We start from the raw sequence: 27,919 nt of genomic DNA, 5'->3' as shown, positions 1-27,919 counted from the left end.
TGAATAAAAAGATGTAAATGAAACCTTTTGTTTTCCCAATGTATCTTTGCACACTGGTTTCTTTCTTCCAGTTTTTCTTTCTAGTCTTGAAACTCAGTAGCCTCCTGAGCTGAACAAATCCCTCACAGCCACTTTTGTTACTGAGGAAGTTTTATTTCTATTGTCTCTGAAACATACCTTGGGACAGGGGTTCAACTCCAGCAAGCCCCTGACTCCTAGCAGAGCTCTTCTGCAAGGTCTCTCTTTGCTTGCATTTCTCTCCTATCACACTTTGCTCTCCAAAACTTTCCTTAGCTGATTACAACCAATTTATCTCATGCAAGAAACAGCCTGTTTCTCCACTCAGGAAACAGAAGCAAAATTTTACTTCTAACTCCTGTCTAACAAACACAATAAAGTGCAAACTGACAGACTGGCATTTCCATTATCTCACAATCCAGTCTTCATCTCTAAGTGTCTGATCTCATTGTACCTCCTAGGAGTCTCTTCCCTCAAGCATGTGCATCACACCACACCCTCAATGTCACTCATTGATTCCAGCTCTCAAAAATATCATTGTAATGATATTTCCCAGAACATAGAGTTGTATTTTTAAGAAGCAAAATATTAGAGATTTCTAGCATACTACAATAGACCAGCAATAACATTTTCTGACCTGATATCTTGAATTGCTGATCTTCTGTCCCTTTTCTTCCCCCAAATTTTTAGAGAGGTCACAAGCAGGATAATAAATTCTCCATTTTTCATGCCAATAGCTACCATATCACCTTCTGGGCTGTAACAAACAGTACGAGCTGCATGTCCTAAGCTGACTTTGTTCAGCATCTTCTGTGAAGAAATAAAAACCCAGAATAGCAACTGTTACTAATTGTCCATATTTTAAAAGCATCTTCTGCTAATAGCTTGTTAACATGCTAACAGCATTACATGGATTATTTTCAGAGTTCAATAAAAAACAAGTTTCAAGTCTGCAACACCACCACAAGTCTATTTTTTTTTCTCTAAACAAGTATTCTCTAACACCTACCTTTTCAGCAATATCCCAGAGTCTCACTGTGCCATCTTCTGCAGCAGAAAGGAAAAAGTCTCTGGATGGATGTGTTGCTAGGCCCCAGATGGGTCCATCCATATGACCATTAATTAGAATGTTACATGCAGCATTTTTCTCTCCAACTTCAATTATTTCAGCATTTCTTGTCCCAACAAGAATTTTGCCCTTAAACAATAGCGAAAGAATTATCTCTGATAAAATACATTAACCTCTTATGATGAACAGTAATTAAAATATTATCTAGAGCTTTAGTTCTGTCAAGAAAGTTTCCTTAAGTCAAGTTATTAAATATTCAAAGAAAATTTATTTTTTAAATTCCTCTGAGTTATTAAAGTACAGAGCTCTGTAGATATCATTATGCTGGCTGAGTTATTGCTTGTCATTTGATATTTGATATCAAAGTGTGAAAAGAAAATAGAAAATAAATCCTTAATTAGTCTTCAATAAAAATGTATATGGAATATTATCCTAAGAAAGACTGAGGTCTCACAAACTAGGCGTTTTTCTGCCACAATACCAGCTGCAGACACCTTCTAGCTTAGCCTTTAATTTCAAATACTAGCTAGAAGACAAAGCAGAACTAATTTATGTGATACTCAGAAATCCACCCCAAATGATGAGCTGTATTTTCAGCCAGGCAGCTCTGTTTACCTTGCCCCTGCAAACAGAGCGAACACAGTCTGTCATTTGTCCTGTCTCTAGTCTGAAGGCACGACATCTTTTCAGCTCCTGGTCCCACAGCTTGACTGCTCCTCCTTCCTTTGAGCTGTGAAGACATCAGGAAGAACCATGAGCACAACAGCTGCCACAAAAAGGACAATTAACGGATGAAAGAACTACATTATTTAATGTACTGCACTGCAAATGAGGCATTTTAGTACATTTTAAATTGTTAAAAGATTCTGTTTGCCTGAACAGTTGATGTTAACATGCTGAGCCTCACAGCCCAGCAAAAAAAAAAAAAAATTCCAAATCCTCACTATTCTACTTTATAGAACAAGTTGAAAGATGGGTGCTGTTCAGCTTAGTCTGAATGAGTAGCTCTGAGGGAATCTGTCTAGTCAGAACAGTTAAGCAGTTATCTTATAGTCAGGCAGGCAGAGATTTTCAACTTAGAGCTGAGAGAAACATAAAAGGTATGTATTTTACTTCTGTGAAATAAATGACAGATTATTTTCACTTCTGTGAAAATGTCACTATTTTCACTGCTGTAAAATAAATTACACAGATACAGCAGAAAAACCACACAACTAATAGGTATTAATTATGCAAACACTAAATATATTTCCATCCCACTTGCAAAAAAACTCATTGTGTTTCAGTACAGAACACAATGAAATAAAAAAAAAAAGCTTCTAAAAAGAAGATAATGTTTATTGAAACAGGGATAAATCTGGCATCTTTAGTTGAGCTGGGACATGTCTAATCTGTCTTCAGTCTCCTCTAACAGAAACAGAAAAAAAATGTTCCACAATATCAAGCTGCTTGTGTTACAGCTTTGATTACTGAATAATATACAAAGAACTTCAGAATGTTTAATCACAATTACTGATTTGTACTATTATTATTATTATTAAAAGAACTATAATGAATTATAAATTGATACTCCTTGCAGTAGTATATTCTTTACTTCCCACTAGCACTGTTTTGACATATGATTGATCATTATACTCAGCAAGAAGATTTTACCAAAATAGGTTGGTGAGCTGCAACTAAGGCAGGAAAAAGCATACAGTGCTCCTAAATGAAAATTTGTTTTGCATACTGTCAATACTTCATTTTCCCACAGGAGATGAATTCTGGGTTCTTGTTGTTGTTCAATACTATTTGTTTCAGGTCAAATACCAATTATTAAGAGCCCCTGAAGCTAAGTGGTAGAGAGAACACCCTCCAAATAAAATCACAACAACATTTATCAATAGTAGAAGGAAATATTTCAAGGATAGAAGTAAGTTTTCAGTTGGGTCTGAAAATATAAGTGGCCTGTGTCCTGCCAAATGGGCCACTATCATGTCATCAGATGGACTGTATTACAGCTGAAGCTTTTGCTTATCACTAGGAAGGCATAAAAAAATTTAAATGCTTGAGGAGATATTTTGCTTGCAACCCCAGAAAGAAAAATCTTGCTGTACCTTGGATTTGAGAGAAGACAGCTTGCCTGTGCCATCATAACTAAGCAGATCTTTCCTTTGAAAGAAGTTGTGCATCATACTGCTATAAAATTTATAATTCATATATTCTATCACAACTGTGCAAATCCCTTGGGTTAACAACCTCACTACATCTTCTGTTTAAGAAGTAACCCACAAGGACTAGGTAACTTTTTGGTGCTTAAAGCTAAATGGGTGTTGGAGCTAGAAAATCAATAAGAAAATCTAGAAAATCTTACCATTCTATGATTCTAAATTTCAGACTAAATGCTTTCTTTTACAATAAACGGGGAAAAAAACTGAGTTGAAGCTCATATGGGATTACCTCCACTTTGGAGGTGGCGACTGCTCTTAATACGTATCGGGAATCTAAAAGGGACTACTCTTCTACCTTTAATATCTCAAATAGGGTTGATGGGACGAATCCAAACCATTTTTAAAGAGAAAATATGCATGCAGAAAAATAAGAAAAAAGACGACTCACGGCCTTTCCTTGCCTCCTGTAACAATCAAGCCATCCCTTAGTGTGGTGTACATGGTGAACACAGGGCCGTTGTGAGCCTTGGCCACAATTCGTATCAACACATGATCCTTCCAAACACAAACATCTCCACTGATAGTACCTGTAAATGTCAAGTTATTCTGAAAAGGGGAAAAACATACTCATCATCTGATTCTGAGCAAGGTAGGAAGAAAAACATTCAGAAATAAACACCATTTGCATTCAGAGGCTAAATCGCTTTTGTTTGCTGCTGCAGAAGAGGAAACTGTGGAGCTGAACAAGCTTCTTCTGTGACAAAATCAAGAAGAGAACTCCCAGAACTGGTCCCTACAGAAATATGGAAAACCTCCCAGGTTTAGCTTTCTTCATTTTGCACAGCTTTTCACAAAACCCCTGGAAGCTCTGCATCCTCCAACCTCACGCCAAACTTAAGGCCACACAGCATACAGCCTGATTCTCACACTAAGAACCTGTCTCTTCCTAAGAAATTTTACAGAGGTTTCCCAAACCCCTGACTAATGCCTGGATTGGGTATCAATAACAGTTATCATCTGGAAAATATCTTAGTGTTTTGTAAGACCTTCATGTAAATCACAGAGACACCACTGTGTAAAAGAGATGCTGCAGCAAAAAAAAGGCAACCACAGCCCAGTTAGAGTTTCAAAGATCAAAATCAGTGAAAATTCAGTCTGGACCAAACAGTCAGATTGCCAAACAGGACAGAAATGCAGACAATCAAAGCAAAGGACCACTTCACAAAAGGAATCTGTGCCTTTCTGCCCAGCTGAAGATATGAGTACTGCTCATGCAGAGCAACTCCAGACTCAGCAGTGCTGTGGAACTTTGCAAGATGGCCTGCACATGTCCCAAAACCCCCAAAGCAAAAGAAACCCCTAATGCAGTTGCCTTACAGTGTCTGACATTAACAAATGCCCTAGGACAGTGCTGCTCTTTGATCACCAATGAGCAGTAGCACATAAAAATGACAAAACCATCACTTTCAGGTGGGCATAAAATCAGCCTCATTTCTACTGCTTGGTTCTTGCACTCTAGACTCAGTTTTGTTTTACCTGGATTAAATAACAAGCAGTTTATTGTTATGTGTTATATGTTATCAGTTCAAGGCATCTGTGTTTGTTTTTCCAGAAATCTCACAAATCCATAGCCTTTTCTACTATAAAGAAAGCTGGTACTAGTTCTAACTAACAGGTAAGTGTTAGGAATGATAAACTGAGTTTAGTAAAATAATTTATATACTCATTAACCAGGTTATAAAAGTCTCACTGAACTGAATAAAGGGTAAAAGAAGGGTAAAAAAAGTTTGGTTCCATGCATTTTCAGGTGGTTTGTTGAAGTACGTACCGCTCCAAAAGCTACAGACAGCATGGTCTGCATGCGGGCGTCTTCTATGGAGCTCAGCAGCCCTTTTTTACTGAGGAGAGCTCTTCCAGCCAGTGTCCAGAACCTTACATGTTTAACTCCCACAGAAACAAACTGTGTATCTGAATCTGGCCTGAATTCTGCTACAAATATACGCTGGTTATGACCAGCTCGGCTGGCAATTTTGGCACCTGGCAGAAAGAAAATGGACATTTTGACTTTGCTGAGAAAAATACACATTTCTGGTTAAAAATATTAAAATAATTTTGACCCATATGAAGATTCCTCAGTTGGGATCCTTAGCTGCCATTCTGAATGTGTATCAACCCTTAAAGATGAACACAGGCATGTTCTGACCACACATCCTTTATCCTACCTAAGATTGTATAAGATGGACATTGCATCCATCCCCACAGGATCTATCAGACAAGCTATGAAAGATCACTTGTTAATAACTTAATAGCTGATATTTAAAATTCTGACAGTCACTAGTTATCAACAGCAATCCCCAAAGAGAGAGGAAGTAAACCTCTAAGACTAGAGAATCAGATCCATAATCTGGGCATGGCTTTGTCAGGCAGAAAGAAGACAAGGAAAGGAGCTCAAATCTCTTTAGCCTAAATCAGAAATACAGATCAAAGCTGATCTGAAAACATGTAGCATAGCTTAAGGCAACCATTATATAAGATGCATAGACGAGTTATCCTGGCACCCTATTTTTGCAATTTGCAACTTTTGGGAATAATTTCAGGAGTATGACAACCTAGTCAGTAATCAGACTTTAGAGAAGAATAAAGTTGTAATAATAATAATGATGATGACAGTTTTTAAGAAGAGAAATTCCTATATTATTCTTACTGGAAAACAGGGAACTATCTTGATCTTTACACAATAGTTTCAAAGGAGATATATTCAGCAGTCACTAGAATGGGTAAACACATCTATTTTAGATCTTGTTGTACAGAGCATAGTGCACAGCATTCATTTAATAATTTTTGATCGGCTGATGCTTTAAAGTTACACTTGCTCTTGACTCAAGCCAACATACCTCTAACAATGTAAACACCCTCTGCAAAAGCAGTCTCTTTCCTACCTTCCTGCCACTTCCAAATGGTAATGGTGTGTTCAGGATCCAGCCCTACGGACAGCAGCAGTTTGCCAGTGGCACTGAAGCTGACGGAGCAAACGCCCTTGGAATGGTAGCACCGCAGCACCGACAGCGTCTGCTTGTTCATTGCATCCCACACGTGAATAGAAGGAGCTGTAGCTACACAAATAGAAAAACACGCCATTAGTAATCATTTGGAAAATGTGTAATGATTTACTTATTGAAGCAGTTAATACTTTTTCATGAGACAAAATTGCTGTGATCAGATGGGGGAAAATATAGGAAAGAAAAGAGATTTTGGCCTCCATTTGGAAAACAATTTATGACAAACAGGATCATTAGGTAGGATGAACAAGTTGGCTTTATTACATTACTGGAGATGCTAATTTGTTGCTTAACTTGTTATGGGACTTGTGAAGCACAGCAGAAGTTTTAAAAGCAAGAGCTGTCCTCTGTTTTTCTCTTATTAAAACATAGAGCACCATGCTAACTCAAAAACCTTCATAAATAAAGCTGTTCATCAAGAATGTAACTTCTCCACGGGGCTTTTGGACAACTGATGGCTACAGAGAAATCAGTTTACAGTGCAGGGCCAAAATCTCCTTTCTACAAAATGGTCACATGTCTGAAATGCTTGCTCTCTTAGGAGAACATCAGCCGAATTGTCAGCTTGCTTACTGACATAGAACTACGGCATTGAGTCTGCATTGTTTAGACTGCGAGCTCTCTGCAGTAAAAAATGTCTTTCCATGCTACTAATGTATGTGATTATCTCTAACATGATGACAGCTGTTTTTTCCCCAAATGCAATGCCTGCTCAAATGATCTTGCCATCCACATATATAGTTTACAATCTCTGAGCAGCATCTAAGGCATTTCCAGCACAGTAAGATTCTCAAACTTCTTCACTTCTGATGTTTAATATATTTGACTGCAGAGTCCTAGGGTTACTGGTTCTTGCCATAGATCCAGATTTACATAAACTAAATTCTCTTTTGGATTAATGCTTTGTGTTTCTAATAGATGAATCTAGGCCCTGAAAGGCATACATGTGATCGGAAACATTAGGCACAGGGACTTAGGCAAAATTTCAGCCACATTAAACTCAGTTCTTGAGCACAATTCCTCAGCTGTTCTGAAACAGTCTTTAGAACATACTTCCTCATTTCTTTTATTTCCCATTTGAATTTCCTCTCATGGCAGCAACAAGATGTTATCATTACCTTTCGAGAGGTATCACAGCATAGTATGGTCATGCCATTAAAACAGAAGGGGCGGGAGTTGACAGCAACTAGCACTTCCCAAGAATTGTCAGCACATTCCTTGCTGCTCTTATGTGAAGCTGAGGGAAGGGAAACCTTTATTATGGCTCTGAACTGTTTTTCTGTCTTCAACCTTCCTCTTGGTAAAACTCTGTATGTATTACCCTTGAATAGTGCACCTGTCTTATAACCTTGGCCAAAAGTTTTCTTTTGGGTGGCAGATAGAAATTCTCACCTAGTTTTCCTGAATAAGAACTGACAAAATCATTCAGAGCACGATCTGCAAGACAGAGAACATGGACTCTGAGGTCCTTCCATGTGATGGAGTCCTTCTGAAAGTCTCTGCCCTGAAACTGAATCCTGCCTGTGTACTCAACACTTTCACAAGAGAGATGTTCTAAGGCATCATCTCCTTCTGGGAGCAGTTAGATAAAGCTACCGTGGGCTGGCAGGACAGAAAAAATCTTTAGTAAGGTGGACCAAATCTACACCCAATCATTAGGAAACTTTAACTACCATTCCAGCCTAGTACAAACATTACTGGTACAAGAACACCTGCATCATTGTAGACAACTGAAAATCTGAACTAGAAAAGCAAAAGCTGTTGGCAAGGATGCCAAAGGCCATCAATAAATTTTAAGTAAAACTATTCAACTTTCTAATGAAAGCAGGCAGCAGCTTGGACTCCAGCCTAACGGTTCCAGAAACAAGAAAAAATTTAAGAGTGCTCGTTTCAGGCAGCAAAAACAGAATTTAGCAATATACACAAGCACAAACTGAAGTTGCAGAAGGAAGAAGGCACATGAGACAGGGGAAGTGTCCAGCCACCCTATACAGTACTATAGATGTTCTTTCATATAAATATCCCTATCATCATTGCTTTTTTAAAATACAGACTAGAAGTGTGGGAACTTCCATCCTTAGAGCAAGCACCATTTGCCATATTTAAGTGAAGTCAACACACATTAAAGATGTCAATGTACATTTGTTCTTACAGAACAAGCTTTAGATCCACATGAAGATTATTACACTTTCTACTACACATGACCACATTTATGCATCTCTGAAGATTCTTCACAAGACAATTATGGCTGCACAACAATGAACTCATTCGCACATGATGGTGATGAGTTTTAGAAATTACGGTTGAAAAAAAAATATTAAAAAAAAATATCTCAGTCAAGACCGTCAAATGTCAAAGACCCAAAATGATAGAGGAAAAATTTAATTGGCATCACAAAAAGCATTTTGGATCAATGGTAATAACTGCATGGCAATTGTACATAAATGTGAAAGGTGATTTGTTTTTTCACTCAGTCACCTAGGCCTCCTCAGTAGAATTTACCTTAGAAATGCATGTTTAAAATTACACTCAATTGAAGGTCTAAACCAAAAGTTGTCAGCCCCAATATGTCTACAAAAGTGGCAAGCATACCCAGGAATGCTACAGCAGCAGTATGTATTAGAACTCACTAATCACTAAGCAGCAAGAGGGGAATATGCTTCAACAAGTGTAGTTTTTAAGTGTGTTCTAACATTTTTAATTTTTCTATATTTACAGTATGCTGAGCTGTTTTGACTTCTATTCAGTGCTGATAGTAATATGACTGATACACGGGATTTAATAAACTAAAAATGAATTCACATCACTTATGGCTCTATAAAGCTGCAGATGGCTACTAGATACACTAACTACACCTGAGGATGTTAAAATTTTGTTTCCCTTACCTGACATATCTGCTGAGTCTCCTGTAATGGAAAAGCAGCAGAAAAATAATTAGATCAGAAATAAGATAAATGCTAAAGAAAATATATGCCACATTCAGTGTAATTTCTTAACACACACCTTGATGTCAACTTTTTGCATTGCAGCAGCACCAATACTGCTGTTAAAGATGAGTAATTACTGATAAAAGGAGGTCACATCAGAAATAAATCATAGAGTGGATATATTGAATGAATTAATATATTTTGATTTCCATTTCAAGCTACAACACAAAAATCTAGTTTTGGTGTATGTTAGGTCACTCTCAGCCAAAATAAATGAAAAACATATTTTTTCATGTCATTGATATTTGAAAGAAATAAGTGAGAAAAAATGTTAAGAAGTAGCATGTGAGTACCTGAAGATTCAACAAATCTTTTTAAATCATGATGGTGACACAATTTGTGCCAACCATATGAGTAGGAAAAGTAGCAGCAGTTCTTTTTAGAGTATATATACTCCTCAACATCCCTTCAAAATCAGAAAATAAATACTGTTTTAAGATATTTCACTTCCATTTAATTTTCTGCTTAAAAGTATATGTAATTTCTAAGTGTCATCTGCCTCTGATTGGTATGCCTTAATCCACATTACAAAACAGTTAATAATTATCCTACTGCTAATTGATGCAAAAATGATTGTGAACATAAAAAAAGGATTAAGTCCTGTGTTTTGTCTCGGGTAAGATGAACACTGTAGAAGAAAAATTTTCACATTCCTCCACTACAGAAAGGCAAACAGAGACAGATTAAGAAATATGATGAAAAAGCAAATTCTAAAAGGCAATAAAAGGTTTGTAATTCTGCAAATGTTCAAACCATAGACAAATATCTGATGATGATTTTTTCCATTTGAATAATCTCCATTAAAAATTTGTTTTAAATGATGTGAGGCAAGAAACTCACCAGGAAAGAAAGCTATTTTAGCTAAGAGGCTAGTATTATCAATGAGTCAATTTTAGTGAGACAGGCACCTAAAAACCCAAAAGACACAGAAAAGCAGGTAATAAACTCTGCAGAACTGATTTTTTTTATATGAAACTTCTAAAACACACCGAAAGGAAAGAAAACGTTATTTTGGCTGAAATCAAATGAGGGGGTTTTTTTGTATTCTATGCCCTGAAGAAAACAATGTGGGTTTGAATCTGCTGAGAACCAACAGAAGATATGAAAACTACAACCAGATTGTAGGGCTAGAAAAATCACTTCTACAAAATCTAGAAACAGCAATTTCTACCAGCTATGCCAATACAAAATGTGGGGGTTTTTGTTCTTTTTTTGTCTTTTTACCTGGTTAGTTCATAGACCTTTATGTCACTATGAAATATATATACGTTTTCCCTCTATATCTCAGTTTATCTGTAGGGAACCCCATTAGGGTTTTGGTTATGCCTTTAATATTACAACTATAACATATCCAACCACCAAGTAGGTATTACAAATCTATCTGATGAGGTAAAACCTACATAAGACTGACATGTATTCTAAGAAATGAAGGTTAGCTCTATTCAGCTTCTTCGGAAGGGCAGTGACTCTTTGCAAGGTCTAACACAAGCTGATACTTCAATACAACCAGACTAATTTAATGGGGCTTAAGATTTCTGAAAAACTAGTTTTGATAATACTCCAAGCAAAAGATAAGTTTAATCTTTCATGCCTCAATATTTTTTGTCATCTTCATTAAATTACACTCAAAGGAACATATAAAGAGGACAGGTAACTGAGTAACACTCATACAAACGGAGATAGCATAATCAAATATTTTATGATTTATCATGAATTTGCAAGGTCCTGACTGCATGCTGTTAATTTTTTTTACAAAAATACAAACATACCTACTTGGCCAGTTGCCACTATGTTGGTAAACTTGGGGTGCTGATTCACAGTGAGGCACAAAATATCATCATTGTGTTCCTGGTAAAATGACTGAGAGCCTAAAAATAAGAAAAAATAAATCAAACCATAGTTCAACTTTAATTAAAACATTTACACACACATAGACATGGCTAATGATTGAAAATTTCATAGTATTTGTTAGAAAAAAGCATTATGGTCATGTTGCATTTTGAAGCTTAAAACCAGAAAACAGAAACTCCACATTATTTATCTGAACTTCAACACACAGCCCTTAGTAACTCCAGACATTTCCCTCAAGTTTTCCACATGAAGTTGCTTAACTATCTCCAAATGGCATTGTGTACTTTTTTAAAGTACACAGCTAACTGGGTTATTGTGAAAGAATATACATGACACAGATGACTGAAAAGTAAACCAAATCAAAATGTTAACATGTTCTTAGAAAAAAAAATAAATTACCATTATTCCATTGTTTAGCTCTTTTCATTTCTGTGATCATTTCAACACAAAAATTTCAGAAAGCTAGTACCAAAAAACCCAAATCTTCGCTTCCTTAAAGCTCAGCCTCCAGGAACATTTAAGTACACTTTTCTGTTTATATAGCTATTATGAATATTCTCTACAGACTGAAATTTTAGGAACAAATAATTTTTTTTTCGCATACTTTTACAATACTTAAAGTATATTAATTACTTTATAAACTGTAAGTCCATGAGTGTGAAGAAACATTTTCCCTCCAGTGGGTTTTCTCCTACCTGTTGCCACATTATACAAGATGCCAACAGATGCAGTGTGATAAATTACATCAGCACCATCATTCAAATAGTGCACGTTGTTTCTGCAGTCCTTGCCTCGGTACCCAAACACCAGCTCCAAAATTAGGTCCTAAAAAGATATTCACATCAGTAGATTGAGCAAACCTTAAAGCAGTTATGAATTTCTTAAAGCAGTTATGAATTTCACATTCTTCTGTAGGATTTAATTTTTTTAATTATGTCCTTATGAAGTGAGTGACATTCAAGGCAACAGAAACTGGGCTGGTGCCTCCCCTGTCAGTTTACAGAGCTGCTCATTCTTGTCACACACAGCTGTGTCACCCTTTTCCCCTCTCAGGGGGATGCTGCAGAATGTGCATACAGTACGCACAGACATATATATATATATATATACACTGAAAGAGATAATCATACACATAAAATGCGGTGAAGAATAAAGTTATTTTAATGCAGAAGACACCAAGAAACAAAGAATGACAAACTGGCCCACAATTTAATTCCAGCCAGCAACTAGAAATCCAAATTACAATCTAAAACTTCCAGAGGGCTGATGTCAAAAAGCTGTTTATTATGCTACACCAAATATTTTGCAGAATCAACAATATTTGGATTGGTAAAGAACGGCATTTTCCAAGGTTAGATGAAATTTTCACTTCAGATTAATCAAAAATTGGTATGTTTATTTGCAACTGCCATGTAATGAAAAAAAACAGGTGCCAAAGCTAAACTCGTCATTAATAGAATTTTTAAATTATTCTTAAAACTCTTATCATGATGAATTTAAACTGAAGTTTTTAAATAAATTCTAAGAAGATTGGAATTTAAAAATGCTTAGTTTTATTAGCAACAATACACCCTTTAACAATCCAGTTATTTATACAAGGCATCCTGCTTTCTACAGCCAGTTCTAAGGTTTCATGATTACTAAGAACTGAGTTATACTTCATTTTATTTGCAATAAAAAGAAATTATTTTTTTCTTGTGAATAAAAAAAAATACTATCTCCCACTTTTTCTACTATTTACCTACGTTCACTATTTCCACCTTTGATATATTTAGAATAAAACAAGCATTTAATGTGTTCACAGTTTCTGGCAAAACAAAATCCTAAAGGAAGAAGAGAAAAGCACCCTTTTTCTTACCTCTATGGGTCTCTTTTTTTTCCCCACGTTGTTTGTCTGCAGTTTCTCCGGCTGCGGCAATGCCCTACTAACTGGAGGTCTGAAACAAAGAACTGCGAATAAGAGAAGGCTGTCCGTCACCCATTCCATGCTAACAGCAACCTTCCAACCTGCTAAGGCTTTGGGAAATCTTACAGCCTGTCCTACTCAACTCCTATGCATATTCATCTTCAAAACAAATACCTCTGCCAAAGGAGAAGGACCAAACCTAAAAATCCCCTGTTTAACATGCTAGGTTCTCTAATTCTTCAACAATCCATGGGGCTAATGCAAAAGCTTGTTTTAAAATGAGTGAGCACTTTTAGAATCTTCTTCACTTTTTCAAACTATGTTTTTAAGGTACTTTCATCTTCTCTGCAGCAGTTTTGCTGAAGAGAGGCATAGCTGATTAATCTAATAAAGCCTGTTCCCACATGCCTTCAGCAGACCCCTAAGTTTTCCTATTTTTGTAATAATTTGTAAAGAACTCTAGATGCACCTGCCCATCCACTCCTACATCAACTGAAATGTGATGTTTATCAAAGCTTAGGTGGAAAATATTTTCCAGAAGAAACCAAGACCATGCAAATGCAGGAGTAACTACCACAACCTATGTTCCACTGCTCTGAATAGCCCAGATTTAATTAAGAACTCTCAATTAGATATGTTTAACAAATATCCATAACATCTCTCACATTACATTCAACTGTACCTGTACAAAGAAAAACAAACAAATAAGCTTTATTTATTAAATATATGCAGCTATTCCTAGTAATTTGCAGGAGCATTGATTATTGATTCCATAGATACAGTATTTGTGGCTGTGATAACAATCCTTTAAGCTTGATCTTTAAGAGTAACAATTTAGTTTAAAATAAATTCTATGTATAAATTCAGTGATATCCAGACTAATTAGTCCAGTAGGCAGTGTGATACACTAATATCAAACATGAAGCAACAGGTTGCTATTTCCTTTTTAGTATGAAGTACTTCTAATTTCATCTCTGATCTTGAGTGATGACTTTGATTCAAAATAATGACTGCATTTTCTCAGAATGATAGAACATGATTTGTTTCTACACTGTGTAGTTTGAAGGACGCAAGAAAAGCATTTTTTCAGTTAGTCAAATAAAATTGGATTTATTTCTTCATTGTTCCTGCCTAACTTTAGAACAAATGTCAGGCATTTGTTCATTTGATCACTCCAGCACAGAAGTTTTTCAAAGACTTTATGTTTTTAATTTCTCATTTGTCATGGACAATTCTGCAACAGTCTCATTACTATTCCTCTAGAAATTACCAAAACATAGCATAAAAAGTGCTTCTTCCACTTGTCAGCCTCATACTTGACACAGAGCACTCAAACCTCATCTCTTTCCTCTTCTCCTACCCTGGCCCTAATTAACTTCTGTCCCTGAAACAAAGAGGGAAAAATGAGTTGGAGGGGAAAAAAGAGAGAAAAATTAAATATAGCAGAAGAACATATTTGAGATTTGATGAAAGCAGTAGAAATTGAAAGGACATGATTCCTCTTATAGAGGTTTACTTTACTGGAACTGAATATTTTTCTGCTGTTTGGTTCTAAAATGTGACATTTTTTTTAACATTTGCTGTCTGTAAATCCCTTGTGATAGAAAGGAAGAAGAGGTAAAACAATCTCACATTTCACAACTGCCTGAGAAGACCATCTATACTAAAAGGCTCTACAAATACAAATAAATGCCGGTTGATATCATCCTTAAGTAACCATGAGATACATTCATACATTACCACACAACAGAATAAAGTGAGTGTATATTGGTCAGGAAAGCTTGAGAACTTTCACTCAGCTGCATTATCTCACAGGTCACCTAAACAATTTCTCTCAGGATCTGGCCAGGAAAGGGTAATTCTGTATTGATCCAGAACAGTGGAACTGGAATGCAAATTACAAGCATGTATGGACTCTCTCCCCAGTTAAGTTTCAAGATAACAACTTCAGGATTTAAAAACAGGAATGCTGAAGTTTGTGAGAATACATTTTCCAAGTCATTTTTTGAATGTGTGAGAGCTGAAAATATTTTTAATTTGTTGTGTAATGTGCAGCAAAGTGACTAATGGCATATAGAACACACAGTGGTCATATACCTGCATGCATAACTTGCTGCATGCTCAAAAACTGTGTGGAAAAGATGGGAAAGAGAGCATGAATAACATGTTGGGGTGAATTCAGGTATGGATAGGGTCAGCTTTAGCATGGGGAAGGAGAATTCCAGCCATCTATCATAAGGGAAATAGATACCACAATATTGGCACTTTATTTTCAAAATTAATATATATTTGGTATATGTATTTTAATATTTCTTGTTATGAAACTATAAAAATCAAGTACAAGCATTTTGAAGTAGTTTCTGATACAAAAAAAGTATCCTGTTCACAGTTTTAGACATAGCTTAAATATTACTGCCCATTTTTGTATGATGTATTTCATTCCATATTTTCCTCATTGTTACTGAGTATCTAAAGTTACTAAGAGAACAGGAATGATTTTTTGCTATACAGAATATGTAAATTACCACCAATTCTTTTAGTTCTGTGGTAATTTATAACAGTGTGATTTACAATATTTATTTCTGTTTTAAAAACACAAGTATTATTTTGGGCACTATTTGATAGAGCAAATTACAGTAGTTGGCAAAAAAGAAAAAAAAGTCCCTTCCTGTGCAGTGCACCAAAATTCCACTTCATACTTAGGGGGACTTGCAGAGAACTTAGCAATTGATTTTGCACTATTCAGCACGAAGTGTCTTGCTCTGCCCTCCCCAAAAGGTGTTGACAAGCATGAAGTAGAGAATGAATTTTAAGAGTAAGGAAGACTTCTTTCCATTTCTCTTGGCAAGTTCTTCAAAGTCATTTGTGAAGCTTCACACAGGTCTGGTTTCCATTAGAAGATAATGAAGGCTGGTAGTTTTTAAGTACTGCTTCTGGACAAAAAATGACTTGTAATTATTTCATGTGTTCTGTGAGCAGTAAGAGCCAGTTTACACTCACTAATGCAGACACAGGGAATCTGATGCTCAAATAATTCAGTAACATATACACCTTGGCAAATCAGGTGAGTGTCAAATCATCACATGTAAAACAGCTGTCCACAAGGGGGCTGGAAAAAGTGCTAATCTTTGTACTTTAATAAGTATTACTGAAGAATACTACTTGAGAAACATTGGAAAGTATAATAGTGCATGGAGTTGGAGTTCATATTGGTAGGTAAAACAGCATCTAGCTCATTGTATGAAATAGAACTACGATGCATATATTTATATATCAGATTTTTCATACAGCAATATTCTGAAGAGTGATAGGTGCATGTTATGGCACCCAACATGACAGATGGCTTTTTAAGGAAAATGGGAGGTGGCAGTAAAAGATGGACTAGATAGGAAAATAAAAGCATTACCTGGAACCTCTTTTCAGCAGCAGATGGGAAAGAGAAAAGGATTACTTATACAAGTTTGGCTAAAAGTTAGATGCCAGTGAATTATTTGTATAGATAATTATTGCTGACTTCCTGGTTTGTATACTCCTTTTTACAAGGGGATGAGTCACTTCATAGACTAGATAAATCTATTATTTGTATAGAAAACTCCCATTCACTTAAATGGGAATTATGAACATGTGTTGGCATGAGAACATAATTCTTTGGGATAACTCTGCTGTAAATAGAGGAAAAAAAAGCAGAAGCAGAAAAAAAAACCCTCTGAACTATACCAAGTGTTCAGAGTCAGCAAACACAACACCTGAATAACTCAAAGAAAGGTTGTGCAGGTTTAACTTCCTGAAATAAGCTGATGGATGGAACAGTCAACTCGCTATTAAAGACAGATGTTCAAGTTCAGTCACAAAAATACATTCATTTATACTAAAATAAAATTATCTCAGCTAACCAGAATGTGTGGGGTACTGAGCACTACTGATATGTAGTATTTTTTCATGACTACTTAATTCAGTTTATGTTAATTGAAGACACTTTGCACTGGATAGGTTTCCTCAGTCATGTATGATGGAAAACTCCTATTATTTGGCCAGCCAAAAACCCTCATTAATAATTAAAGCATATGGGCATGTACAGATTATTTCCTAATATTTGTAGTATGCATGGGTACCTTATAAGAGTTTGATTAGCTGGTACACTTCCACTGGTTTGAGAAGCTCTTTTTTTAAGAGCCACTAGCAACATCACTAGGTGAACACTAGGTTAGTTTTTCTCACTTATAAGTTAAGCAAAATAATTTAGGGAATTATTTAGGAAAAAAAATCCTGAAAATTAAGATCACAACGTTAGCAACTCACAAGTTTACAGATTGATTTTTTTTTCCCATTCTGAAAACAATGGATTTTACTGGATGTCTTCTAATCAGTTTTAACTTTATTTTTCAGTGCAAGATTGATGCACTATTTATTCATATAGGAAACAGCTAAACCTTTCCCACAATAAAATCCAAATGTAGCTTGAACAGGCTTTGCAATCAATAGCATGCAATTCTTCAAATTAAAATACCTCCAGATATTATTCACAGTAAAACAGTGAAAAATTTTAACTGAAATTTCTGGTTATTTAATTTTGAGATCTCTTGGTACAGCCATTTGTCTGTAAGATACATTAAACACAGCACTGCCCCTTTCACAGGCACAAATAGCTAGCTTCAGGCAGTATAAGAAGAGAGTAAGAATGGAGCATTATTCTCCAGAGGCATCTCCCAACCTTCAGTGCTGTGCAATTCAGGGAGCAGCAGAGTCAAAATCAACCATGATAGACTTTTTTCTGAGTAATTTACCTAGCACAAAAATATACTAGGAAAGAACTCTTAGCAAAGGATAGAAACAGTTTTCAAGTGTGTTTTGTGCTGCTGAGTAGCCATACTGTTATTACACAACCAAATTAGACACACAGTACACATCTTTTCACATTAAAATATTACCTATAAACATTATTATTCAGAAATGATAAATAATCCAAATTACCAACCTAAGTGCTGCCTCACAGCAGTGCCATTTTGTGTTTCCAGCAGAACTTAAAATAAGTACTGCAATTTCAATGATATAGCTGGTAATTTCACTGCTAGAGAATACTCTATCATTAGCAGAGCAGGCAGTTAGCACTGCAAGCAAGCAAACCTTAGACCAATTGAATCTGAATGAAATCTGGAGTTCCAGTCACAGAGGCAGCTCAGTCTGCAGGACTGAAGGGTGGTCTGACAGCCTAAGGATTTGTTGTGCTGCCAATTTAACAGCATGTGCACATGTTGTAAGCAGAGCAGGTGCAGAAGTTGATAACCTCATGCAGGCACCTCCACCGGAGCCTGCTGCACGAGCAGGATGGGGAGCCAGCAGCTCAGACCCTCAGGCAGCTCAGGCGCACTGGCAAAACGCGGCAGCCAAGGCAGGGGTGCTCCCTGCACCCCTGAAGCTGCATCAGGTCCAGCCGGGTGCTGCTCACAGAGTGCAATGTGCTCACTGCTCTGCTCCAGCCTGACCTCCAGGTGTGTGCTGCAGACATCCACAAACCCCTGGGCAACACCTCTGGCTCAGACAGGGAACTCAAGCTGTTCCTTAGCCCCCCCAAAATATTGAGAAAAGGAGGATGAGCTTTGATCACCTCCTCCAAGAAAACTCTACCCTTCACTCACATCAACTCAGAGAGCTGCACTTATGTTTTGTCCCTTAACCCTTTTCTACTTATTGACATGCTACTATTTAATAGCAAAGAGGTAAATCCCTCACTTCTGTTGCAAATTGTAACTACTTTTCCAAGCTGTTGAAGTTATTAAAATCCATTTAATCCTGGACTTCAAGTACATGAACTTACCTTACTACCCCCTGCCTTCATAGGAAGCAAAAATAGAGAGTAGCAGAAATAAAATAAAAATTAGTGTCTGTGACAGATTTCTGAAACATTTACCAATCTTATACAATATTAACATCAGAACAGAAGTCAAAATACATACAGTAACCACAGTCTGGTTTTATTCTTCACAAAAAAAAGTCTTGAAGTTTTAGGGCCCCAAACTTTTCAACAATGCAGGTAATGGAATTATTTTATGATCTTTTTTTGCATTCTGAATCACAATTTAATTACCTTACTACAGAATTAATTATCTTATCTTAGTAATTTATCTGAAACTGAAAAACACAATTCACTCAGCTTCCAGAAACAGCTTTTGAAAGAAACACGAGGCTTACAATTTCATTAAAAGAAAAAAAAAATCTTTAATCAAAGCTTTCATGCCACGCACATTATTTCTTTTTGATTTCCACATCAAGTACAGCTAATTAAAAATGAGAGACCATTTCTCATAAATGCAAGACAGGAAACCACAGCTTTACACTGTGGTTATCCCTGGTTTATCCCTGCTTATCCCTGGTTTATCCCTAGTACAGTAACCCAACTTAAAAACAAAAGATGATATGAAACTCCCACCAAAGTCACTCTGCATTTCTCAACAGGGGTATCACAGACCTGCCCAGCTTCACTGTGGCAAGAGGCTTGAACATTGCCACAGAACTCCTCACATTCCTGCAAAATTTCCTACCCTTCATTTCCCCAGATCCTCACGCTCCCTTATACCCTGCTGTTTTCCTCACATCTCCATCGGTAGTATTAGAATTCCCCAAATGCTGTACTAGGAGTTCCTCCTTCCTTTTTCCTCACATACACTGTCCACATCAATTTGGTGGACAACAAACAACTTTCAGGGTCCCATGCTCAGCTGCAGATTCTACAACAGATAACGTTCTAGAGGTTATAAATTGTTTCTGTCATTTTGCATCTACTTTATTTTCTGGGTTTATTGTAGTCTGCTCCCCACCCTATTCTCTTCCAAAGCATACAACAGTGAACCAAGATCTAAAACTAATACTGTAAAGCAACCAACTCCATTTTCCAAGATTCATTTAAAAAAACTGCAGAACTACTGTGGACAGAACTTTTCAAAGAAAGGTAGAAGTGAAAACCGAAGCAATGCAAGGAGCAATTAGAATTTAATTCAGAGCAGTTTCTTGGCAGAACCAAAAACATTAGAGCTGTCCTTCACTAAAACAATTGTACAGGTTCATGCCTATAATGCCATCACTAACTACCATTCAATATTTCAGTTTCAAAAAAAACCATATTATTAAACACTAGCAAATAAGTCAATCATCTCAAGGAACTCCCCAAACATAAAAATATGCATACATAGTTTTTAGTCTTTTGTGCTGTATGAAAATAGATACAGCCTAGTCCTTTGGGTCACCTTTCCTTTTTTCTTCAAAGAAGTGTTTAGATTCTTTTTATACATATCCTTTTAAGTTGAGAATCATATATTCCAATATAATTTTGTTCTACTATTGTATTTTCACGTTGATTTCTTGGCTAGAATTGTAATTTAGTAATTACCTTTCATCTAACGTTGGCTCCTTTTGTTGCAGATGAGGCTTAATTCCAAACATTGGTCTAATGTTTGTTGATAAGGCTTTGATGGTGTAATTAATTTCATTTTCCCTTGTCACATCACTGTCATAACCTAACAAAACCAGAGGGAAGAGTATCAAACCAAAATAAGGTACAAGAACAACCATTTAATCTTAATTTGTGCAGATTTCAACAATGTACTAGATTACAAAAACAATTATAGCATCAATTATTAATAGCATAAATACACAACAGAAAGAAAGTATCTGGGAATCATGAACATTGTTAATAAAAGGCATTCAAAGAAAAAGAATTCCCTACAATATCTTTGTGGGAAAAAATTACTAATGAGTCAAGGGACTTTAAAAGCTACCCCATTTCTGCTTGGTTGGCCTTGACTACAGTCACTAACAAAGAACCTCACTACCTGACACCTGCTCTAAAGACTTGTAAGATTCAGTGCCTGGTTGTTCTCAGTTTCAGGATCTATCCATTACCATGGAATCTATAGGTCTGCACAAGGTTCCTACATAATGCTTAGGGCCAGCAAGGCACATGAGGATGATGTTTACTACAGCAAAATAAACATGTTGGAAAAGCTAAGTTATGACAGGGCTGTTACTTACTCTTCGTTATTTTGCTTTTTCAAAGATCAAGACTACCAGTGCCAACAATGTGATGGTGAATACTTCTTAACTCTAACTGAAATTAATAGGACCTGACCTAGAGAAACTTTTGTGGAGAAAGATGTCAATGTCTTTTCTTGTAAATCTTCACACACCTCGCTCTCTTTTAGAGTGCTTTTGAACCCACAGCTTAAGAGGCTTCTTTCTGTGTAAAGCAGCAGAGCCTTGGGGAGATCATAGGGCTAAGATGTTCTAACAGGTCTCAGGCAGAGGCTGAACAGAAAGTCTGAAGATGGCAATTTTTGACTAAGAAAGTTAAAAGCTGACAAGTCCTCCTATAGACAATTAAATTACTCTGTGTATTCTTCAGTACTTTTGAGAAGAAATACAGTGATTAAAAATTCTTTTCCAATGAATGTTTAATATGTCTTGAATATTTAATGTATTTCTTTAGTCATTTATCTCGTTTTAGTGACAGCTGAAGTTAATTTATTACACAGAATTATTTAATGAGTAGCAGTGATAGTTTAAAAATTCTTGAACGCTGAGGAATTGACAAGGAGGAAAAGCACACTTGGGAGAAAACAAGTCTGGAGGCCATAAATTCTTGGAATTGTAACATGATAAAGAAAACATAAGTATGGAAAAACAGCAGAAGTCAATGCTACAAAATAGAATTAACACTTTATAACTACTGATATTGTGACCTTGAAATAGGTACAAAAACATCAGTCTTCTTTAGTGTCTTATGTCTCCATGTTATGAAAGCAGATGCTACAACATCAAGATAACTATGGTCTCACATTATACAGATTTCAATATAATTTCTTAAGAATTGGTGACCAAATTCCAACTGTGATGATTCTATTTTAAACATAGATTTTGGGTAGCTATGTAAAATTGATGCTTAATATTCTTCATTTAGAAGATATCAAGAGTTTCTTTATGTACTCTGATTCAAAGCAGTAACTCAAACACTTCATTATCATTTTCTTCACAGCAGTTTATCAGTCCTTTCCCCAAAACCAAATTTTATTTAACATTTTTGAAGAGTATTTGCCACTTAAGATAGAAGCAATCCATTAATTATTTCTAAATTTTCAGTTTTCCATTAATAAAGTCTTCTTGAAATAGCACAGTCCAGCTAGTTGTGTAAATTATTACTGACCTCCATCTTCTTCAGAATCCAGATCAGACTCCTCACTGTCACACTGCCTGCTGTCCCGATGTCCTTCCATCTCGTAAGTCCACAGCATCAGGGAGGTGTCAGCTCCCCCCACAGTGACCAACAAGCTGTCGTCGTAGGTCCAGCGCACGTTTGTCACATGGGTGCTGTGAGCAACATACCGCTTAAATTTTCCAAACTTTCCCTGAAAAGGGGAAAAAGAAGGCAAAGAGCAAATTTACCCAGTCTGCTAGACAAAACTGAAATAAGTTTCCAGCACAATGACATCATCTTAACTTCTTCACAGTTCCTGCTTCAGCTGTTTTGTAGTTCACATGATTTTAACACATGATTTGCCAAGTGCCCCTCCTACAGCAACTTCATGAAATGTTAACTTTATCTTCATATCAAGCATGAAAGAGTTAGTCTATAAACATATTCCACCAATAAACACTGGATCACTTTTTCTAAGAGAGGCAATAATCTGAGTTGGAATAAAATTCACATAGAATATTTTGAGTCAGTACTTGTGCACTGTTACTATCCTTAGCATAGCAACATTTCAAAATTGAAGACACATTTTCCACCAAATATACAGGAGAACAGGAGGTACTTGAAGAGCAGTAAAAACACAATGTACTTCTGGAATGGCTTTTCTATGATGTGTGATTGAATACTATTAAAGGTCTTTGTGTCAGAAAAAAAATTACTAATATTGGACAGAATTAAGGTCCTTAAAATCAAGAATGCAATGTAGGTGAAAAATACATATTCATTGTCTTCCAAAGCATTCTCATTCTTAAAGTTGTTCCTATTCATTTGCCACAGTCAGCAGCAGAACACTACATGAGATGGCTCCACATTCTGACCTGGAATGATCATTCTTACTCACTGGAAGTTTAACACACTGCAAACTGCAATGTAATACTAAATGCTTTCTTTGATCAAAATGAGAAAAATATTAAAGCATTATTTTCTTCTGAGTGATGAATTTTCACAGTTTTAAAAAGGCAGATTTATTAATAAATACTTTCCATAAACAGCTGAAAATTACTTACTTTAGCAGGGTATCGAAACAGTTTCACAAATCCAAAATCATCTCCTGTGGCTAATACTTTACTATCACTAGTGAGGCATGAAGCAGTTACATCTGTGACTTCACCAATTATTGGCCAGATCCCTTCACAGCAAGAGCCCAAAACACTTGTCCATGATGCCCAGCCAATCTTTTCTACCTACAAAAATGACACATTTGAGGCAGAGAATACTTCTTAGGCATTTTTCTTCCATATCCAATTTCAAGAAAAATTCCTTGCATTGAAAGATACATCACATCTAAAAGACAGTATTTTAATATACTAATCAGTTATTTTTTTGCCATTCAGAATTTCATCTGAGACCTGTAATTTTACCTCTATGAACTTTCAATTCCAAAACTTAAATAAGTATTTTGAAAATTTTTACCTTAGCTGCCCTTTCAGGCTAAAGAAAACAAATTATGTTTTCCAACACTGCCTTTCAATGCCATTGAAAACACAACTTGGAAATTATAAATTTTTGCTCTCTGCCCTATGACAATGCTCTGTATCTGAGAAAACAAAGGAAGTACAATATACTACTCTTGCCTATATGTATTATGTAAACTGTATTTCATTGTTCTATAAAAACAAACATGAGGTTTTCTATAGCAAGGTTTAGTAATCTGCAATAGGTTTTCAAAGGTGTTTAGAAGTACCAGAAAAGACATACAGAAGTCTAGTGAGATGTCCATTACAAAATCAGCCAAATGTCTGTTTCTTAATAGAAGAGAAAAATGTGAAAACCCCTAAATATTATATTATTTTAAAAGTTTAAAATTACAGTTTTATGCAGAATAGGTGGCTGCATAATAACTTTAATTTGCAAGCAAATTAAGAAGGCAGTACAGTTCCTCACCTCCAAACTCGGGATAGTCTGCTTTTTCCCCCGAGGGGCTTCAAAAAACAGCTGCTCTTTAGCACCAGTGTTGACTTGCAAAAGTTTCCCTATAAAACATAAGACATAGATATTGTCTGTTAACATAGGAGATTCCATTTTGCAGAAGGAAGAAAGAAAAGTTAGCTTAAATTTTTTATTGCTAACAGCATTACATCAATTATTTGTTTCTATTGGAAAAAAACTGCACACATAAATAATGCATCTGGAAGTATGGTCTTCTAAAGAAACCTGAGTCTTTTGGCCCCTTAAATTCACAACTCTTTCTCCTCTCTTTGAAAATTGTACTAATGCATCACTTTTCTCTCCTTATTATGGGTGTCCCATCAGATGGTAGACAAAATGCACTGGATGTAGTTCAAAGCTTGCTTATGATTACTGCCTGTTGATGCTCTTGGGATGGAGAAGCACAGATGTTGCCTGGCCAGCAGCTGATCCCAAGCAGGTGACTTCTTTACACCTTTATACTACTTCATTTCTGAGGGAAATTCTCACCAATGCTTTTCAAAATCCTCAAAGGAAGCTAACTTACAACACTCTTTCAAAATAAATCAGACTCTTTCAGAAGTTATTATATGGAGGAATAAGAACATGAACGAATAGATTGCACAATTGCACAGCCTTGCTTTTCAATGAAACAGGACTAAATTTAGCATTTTAATTAATCACATATTAACACCCTGGAACAGAGGAAATCCAGTATTTTTGCTATGTGTGACAAGGATATGTACTCCTGAGCTACAACCACTTTGTACAGTATTTCATTAAAGGAGGAGAAACATGGAATCATAGAATGTTTGGGGTTGGAAAGGACCTCGGAGACCATTTAGTTCCACCCTCCTGCCACTAGACCAGGTTGCTCAGAGTCCCATCCAGCCTGGCCTTGACCACCTTCAGGGATGGGGCATCCACAGCCTCTCTGAGCAGCCATTTCCAGCGCCTCACCACACTTACAGTAAAGAATTTCTTCCTTGTATGCAATCTAAACATACCCTCCTTCAGCTTAAGGCCCTTCTCGTTCTATCACTAATTGCCCTTGTGAAGTCAAATGATAAACAGGAAGGATTTTTTTAAAATACAAACAAACCAATAAATAGAGACAAACCATTTTACTTCAAATCATAAAATTTCTAGATATGTATGTCGCAGTAAAAACCATGGGTTTAATATTAATTTGGATGCTGTCAGAGCATACTCATAAGCTGAAAAATCAAATCTACCAGTGATACCACAAATCCATACTATACATGTACTTAATTAGTCTATAATGTAATGTAAACCTTTTTATAATGAATGCTGCTTACCTCTTATGTCCCAGTCCATGTGTGTGATATAGCTGGAAGCTCCCTTGCAGATTCCTACTCTCTTACTGCTCATTACATTGTAAATATCTACAAAGTTGTCACAGGATGCCACAGCTAAGTACTTTCCAGCCCCTAAAACACATCAGTACAAGCACAAAATATTTTTAAAAAATTTTAGTGATCTTTGTATTAAACACAAGTAAATTCTGGAATTTAGCCCTAGGCAATTTCAAATTCTTTGATATCAGCTTGCTAATCTATACATATTCTCTGCTAAACTGATTTTCATATCATATAATGAAACATAAAACTATGGTATCATTACATTTTCAAACAATAAAAACCATTTGCTGAAATTTTAAGCATTTATGGTATTCAGAGAATGATAAGGCTTAGGGAACCAGAAAGCAATGTTGTAGGGGAATTGGTATCAGTAATTTGCATCAAATTTCTCCAACAGAGGAGTATTTTAACTAATGTAGGCTATGCATTTTGAGTTCCTAAAATATGAGCTATAATGATGGGAAAAAAATACCTAGCCTCACTGAGAGTGCTAAGGGGGGAAAAATAAGAAAAAAAAAAGTTGCAAGATGTTTCTGACACATCAGTTTCAAGTATTGTTATTAGATAAGAGTAACATCAGTGATGTGCCAAACTTACGCAGGTCATAAAGAGTAATCCTAGGGAGCTGCTGGATATTCACTATTTCAAACTGGCTGTTGTATTCAGGAGGTCATTGTAGGCAAACATATTCCAATAATCTCATCCTTAAACAAGCAACACAAGACTTCACATCATGGTCTTTTAAAATGTTGGTATTAGTTTTACTGACCTATTTTTTACATCTAAAAGTACTACAAATCTTCACTTCTTTTATCTCTTACATGTGATAAGTCTCACTTGAACAACCTTGGTATTAAAATTTTCATTTAAAAAAGAAATCACTCACCAGGAGAAAATCTGATTTCTGAAATAACATCTTTCCTATGCTGGAAAGAGACCAAATCCTCCAGGGTATCTGCATTAACTATCAAAAAACTTCCATCATTGAGACCAACAGCTAATGCTTTTCCATCAGGAGAAAAGCAGCAACATCTGCCTCCTATGAGAAATAATGAAATTGCATTCAGATACATTTACAGTGCATTATCCTTCTTTCAGATCTATCTTTCCATTAGTAAAGGAAAGCTAATATTATCCTAGAAAACTTCCAAGGAAGCTTTCCATATGCTGCCAAAATAATTTCCAAGCTGTGACAACACACAAACAGGTACACAGGCCCAGAATGTTAGAATTTTCATCTTAATTGATACCTGCTCTACATCAGTAATACAGATTAATCACTATGGTCTGTATATTTCTAACTTGATCTCCTTCCTTGTATCGGTGCTGCCTGTTTGTTACCATTTGCTCTGATAAGGAGAACACAGCTGGAAAAGACCCTCTGGATTCATAGGATTCAGTCATTTGCTATCCCAAACAAGACAATAAGTCATAGAATCCTTCGAATAAACATGTCAGTGTTGTTTGAAAAACAGTTTTACTTTCAATTTAAATTTATGTATGGTCTAGTTATATAGATTTGTTTTCGTGCCAGAATTTTCTGCTAACTTACATATTTTCCCCTGCTATTTGTTCCTCTGATTAACCTGTAGACAGCAATCCTTTACTTAGATGGCTTCACCACAAGGCTTTGCATTCATTATCCTGTAATTCCTTTCACCATTTTCAACTTTTAGTTTAATTGCATTGAGCTGAACACAGATGAGGAATGCACACCAAAAATATTCTGATTTTTGTCTTGTAATTTACATGAATATTGCACTATGTCTTGGGGAAAATACCTCACTATCACATGTAATTGTCATTCAACAAGATGCTGAGCCTTCTGTTCTTTAAGTTACCCCTGACCTACACAGACATTTTTCTCACTGTCACTGTTCTGCCTTTTATCATTAACAGGTTGTATTTCAATTCCATTAGTCTGCAGAAGCATACATCTTTTTCTGTACAGTACAGGAACTTTTTAAGATTGCCAAAACATCTCAAAATGTGTATCATCAGCAAATAGTCATCAGAGACTTTTTCTGCCAAAAGTACTCAAACATATTAAGAAATATCAACTTTAAGACTTGAGCAGAGTTCACCAACTAGAAACTTTCTTGTTTAATCCCTGCTTATGTGAGCTTGTTACTCTTCTACATCACTTTTCCAATCTAAATAATCTTCAATTATTATTATTATTATTATTATTATTATTATTATTATTATTATTATTGTTGTTGTTGTTGTTGTTGTTGTTGTTGTTGTTGTTACATTATTAATAATTATAAATAATATTAATTATTATTAATAATCTCCCATTATGTTTGAATCAAACTGCTGAATGCCTAACAGATAAAGCCTACTGT

General features: G+C 35.9%; 1 protein-coding gene across 6 annotated transcripts in view; it reads right to left on the bottom strand.

Annotated features, from left to right (window-relative positions):
• The window catches only part of EML5 (EMAP like 5), a 97,665-nt gene that overhangs the window by 11,007 nt on the left and 58,739 nt on the right, over positions 1-27,919 (bottom strand). Inside the window, exons 22-39 of one of the 6 annotated variants that reach the window (XM_074542507.1) lie at positions 26,458-26,610; positions 25,509-25,640; positions 24,166-24,254; positions 23,289-23,465; positions 22,234-22,435; positions 20,425-20,551; positions 18,856-18,870; positions 16,447-16,455; positions 12,993-13,071; positions 11,830-11,959; positions 11,053-11,151; positions 9,182-9,202; positions 6,177-6,350; positions 5,066-5,274; positions 3,686-3,843; positions 1,703-1,817; positions 1,028-1,216; positions 656-828 (exon numbers count right to left, since the gene is read on the bottom strand). In XM_074542507.1, coding sequence (XP_074398608.1) covers positions 656-828; positions 1,028-1,216; positions 1,703-1,817; positions 3,686-3,843; positions 5,066-5,274; positions 6,177-6,350; positions 9,182-9,202; positions 11,053-11,151; positions 11,830-11,959; positions 12,993-13,071; positions 16,447-16,455; positions 18,856-18,870; positions 20,425-20,551; positions 22,234-22,435; positions 23,289-23,465; positions 24,166-24,254; positions 25,509-25,640; positions 26,458-26,610 — 2,251 coding nt within the window. Of the gene's footprint in view, positions 1-655; positions 829-1,027; positions 1,217-1,702; positions 1,818-3,685; positions 3,844-5,065; positions 5,275-6,176; positions 6,351-9,181; positions 9,203-11,052; positions 11,152-11,829; positions 11,960-12,992; positions 13,072-16,446; positions 16,456-18,855; positions 18,871-20,424; positions 20,552-22,233; positions 22,436-23,288; positions 23,466-24,165; positions 24,255-25,508; positions 25,641-26,457; positions 26,611-27,919 lie in introns of those variants that run through there. The other 5 variants (XM_074542508.1, XM_074542509.1, XM_074542510.1 and 2 more) reach the window with 5 other exon arrangements.

The sequence above is a fragment of the Zonotrichia albicollis genome, chromosome 6 (assembly GCF_047830755.1).
Source record: "Zonotrichia albicollis isolate bZonAlb1 chromosome 6, bZonAlb1.hap1, whole genome shotgun sequence".
Lineage (NCBI taxonomy): Eukaryota > Metazoa > Chordata > Aves > Passeriformes > Passerellidae > Zonotrichia > Zonotrichia albicollis.
The sequence above is the reverse complement of the archived record's forward strand: the minus strand, read 5'-3'. Positions and strand labels throughout refer to the sequence as shown.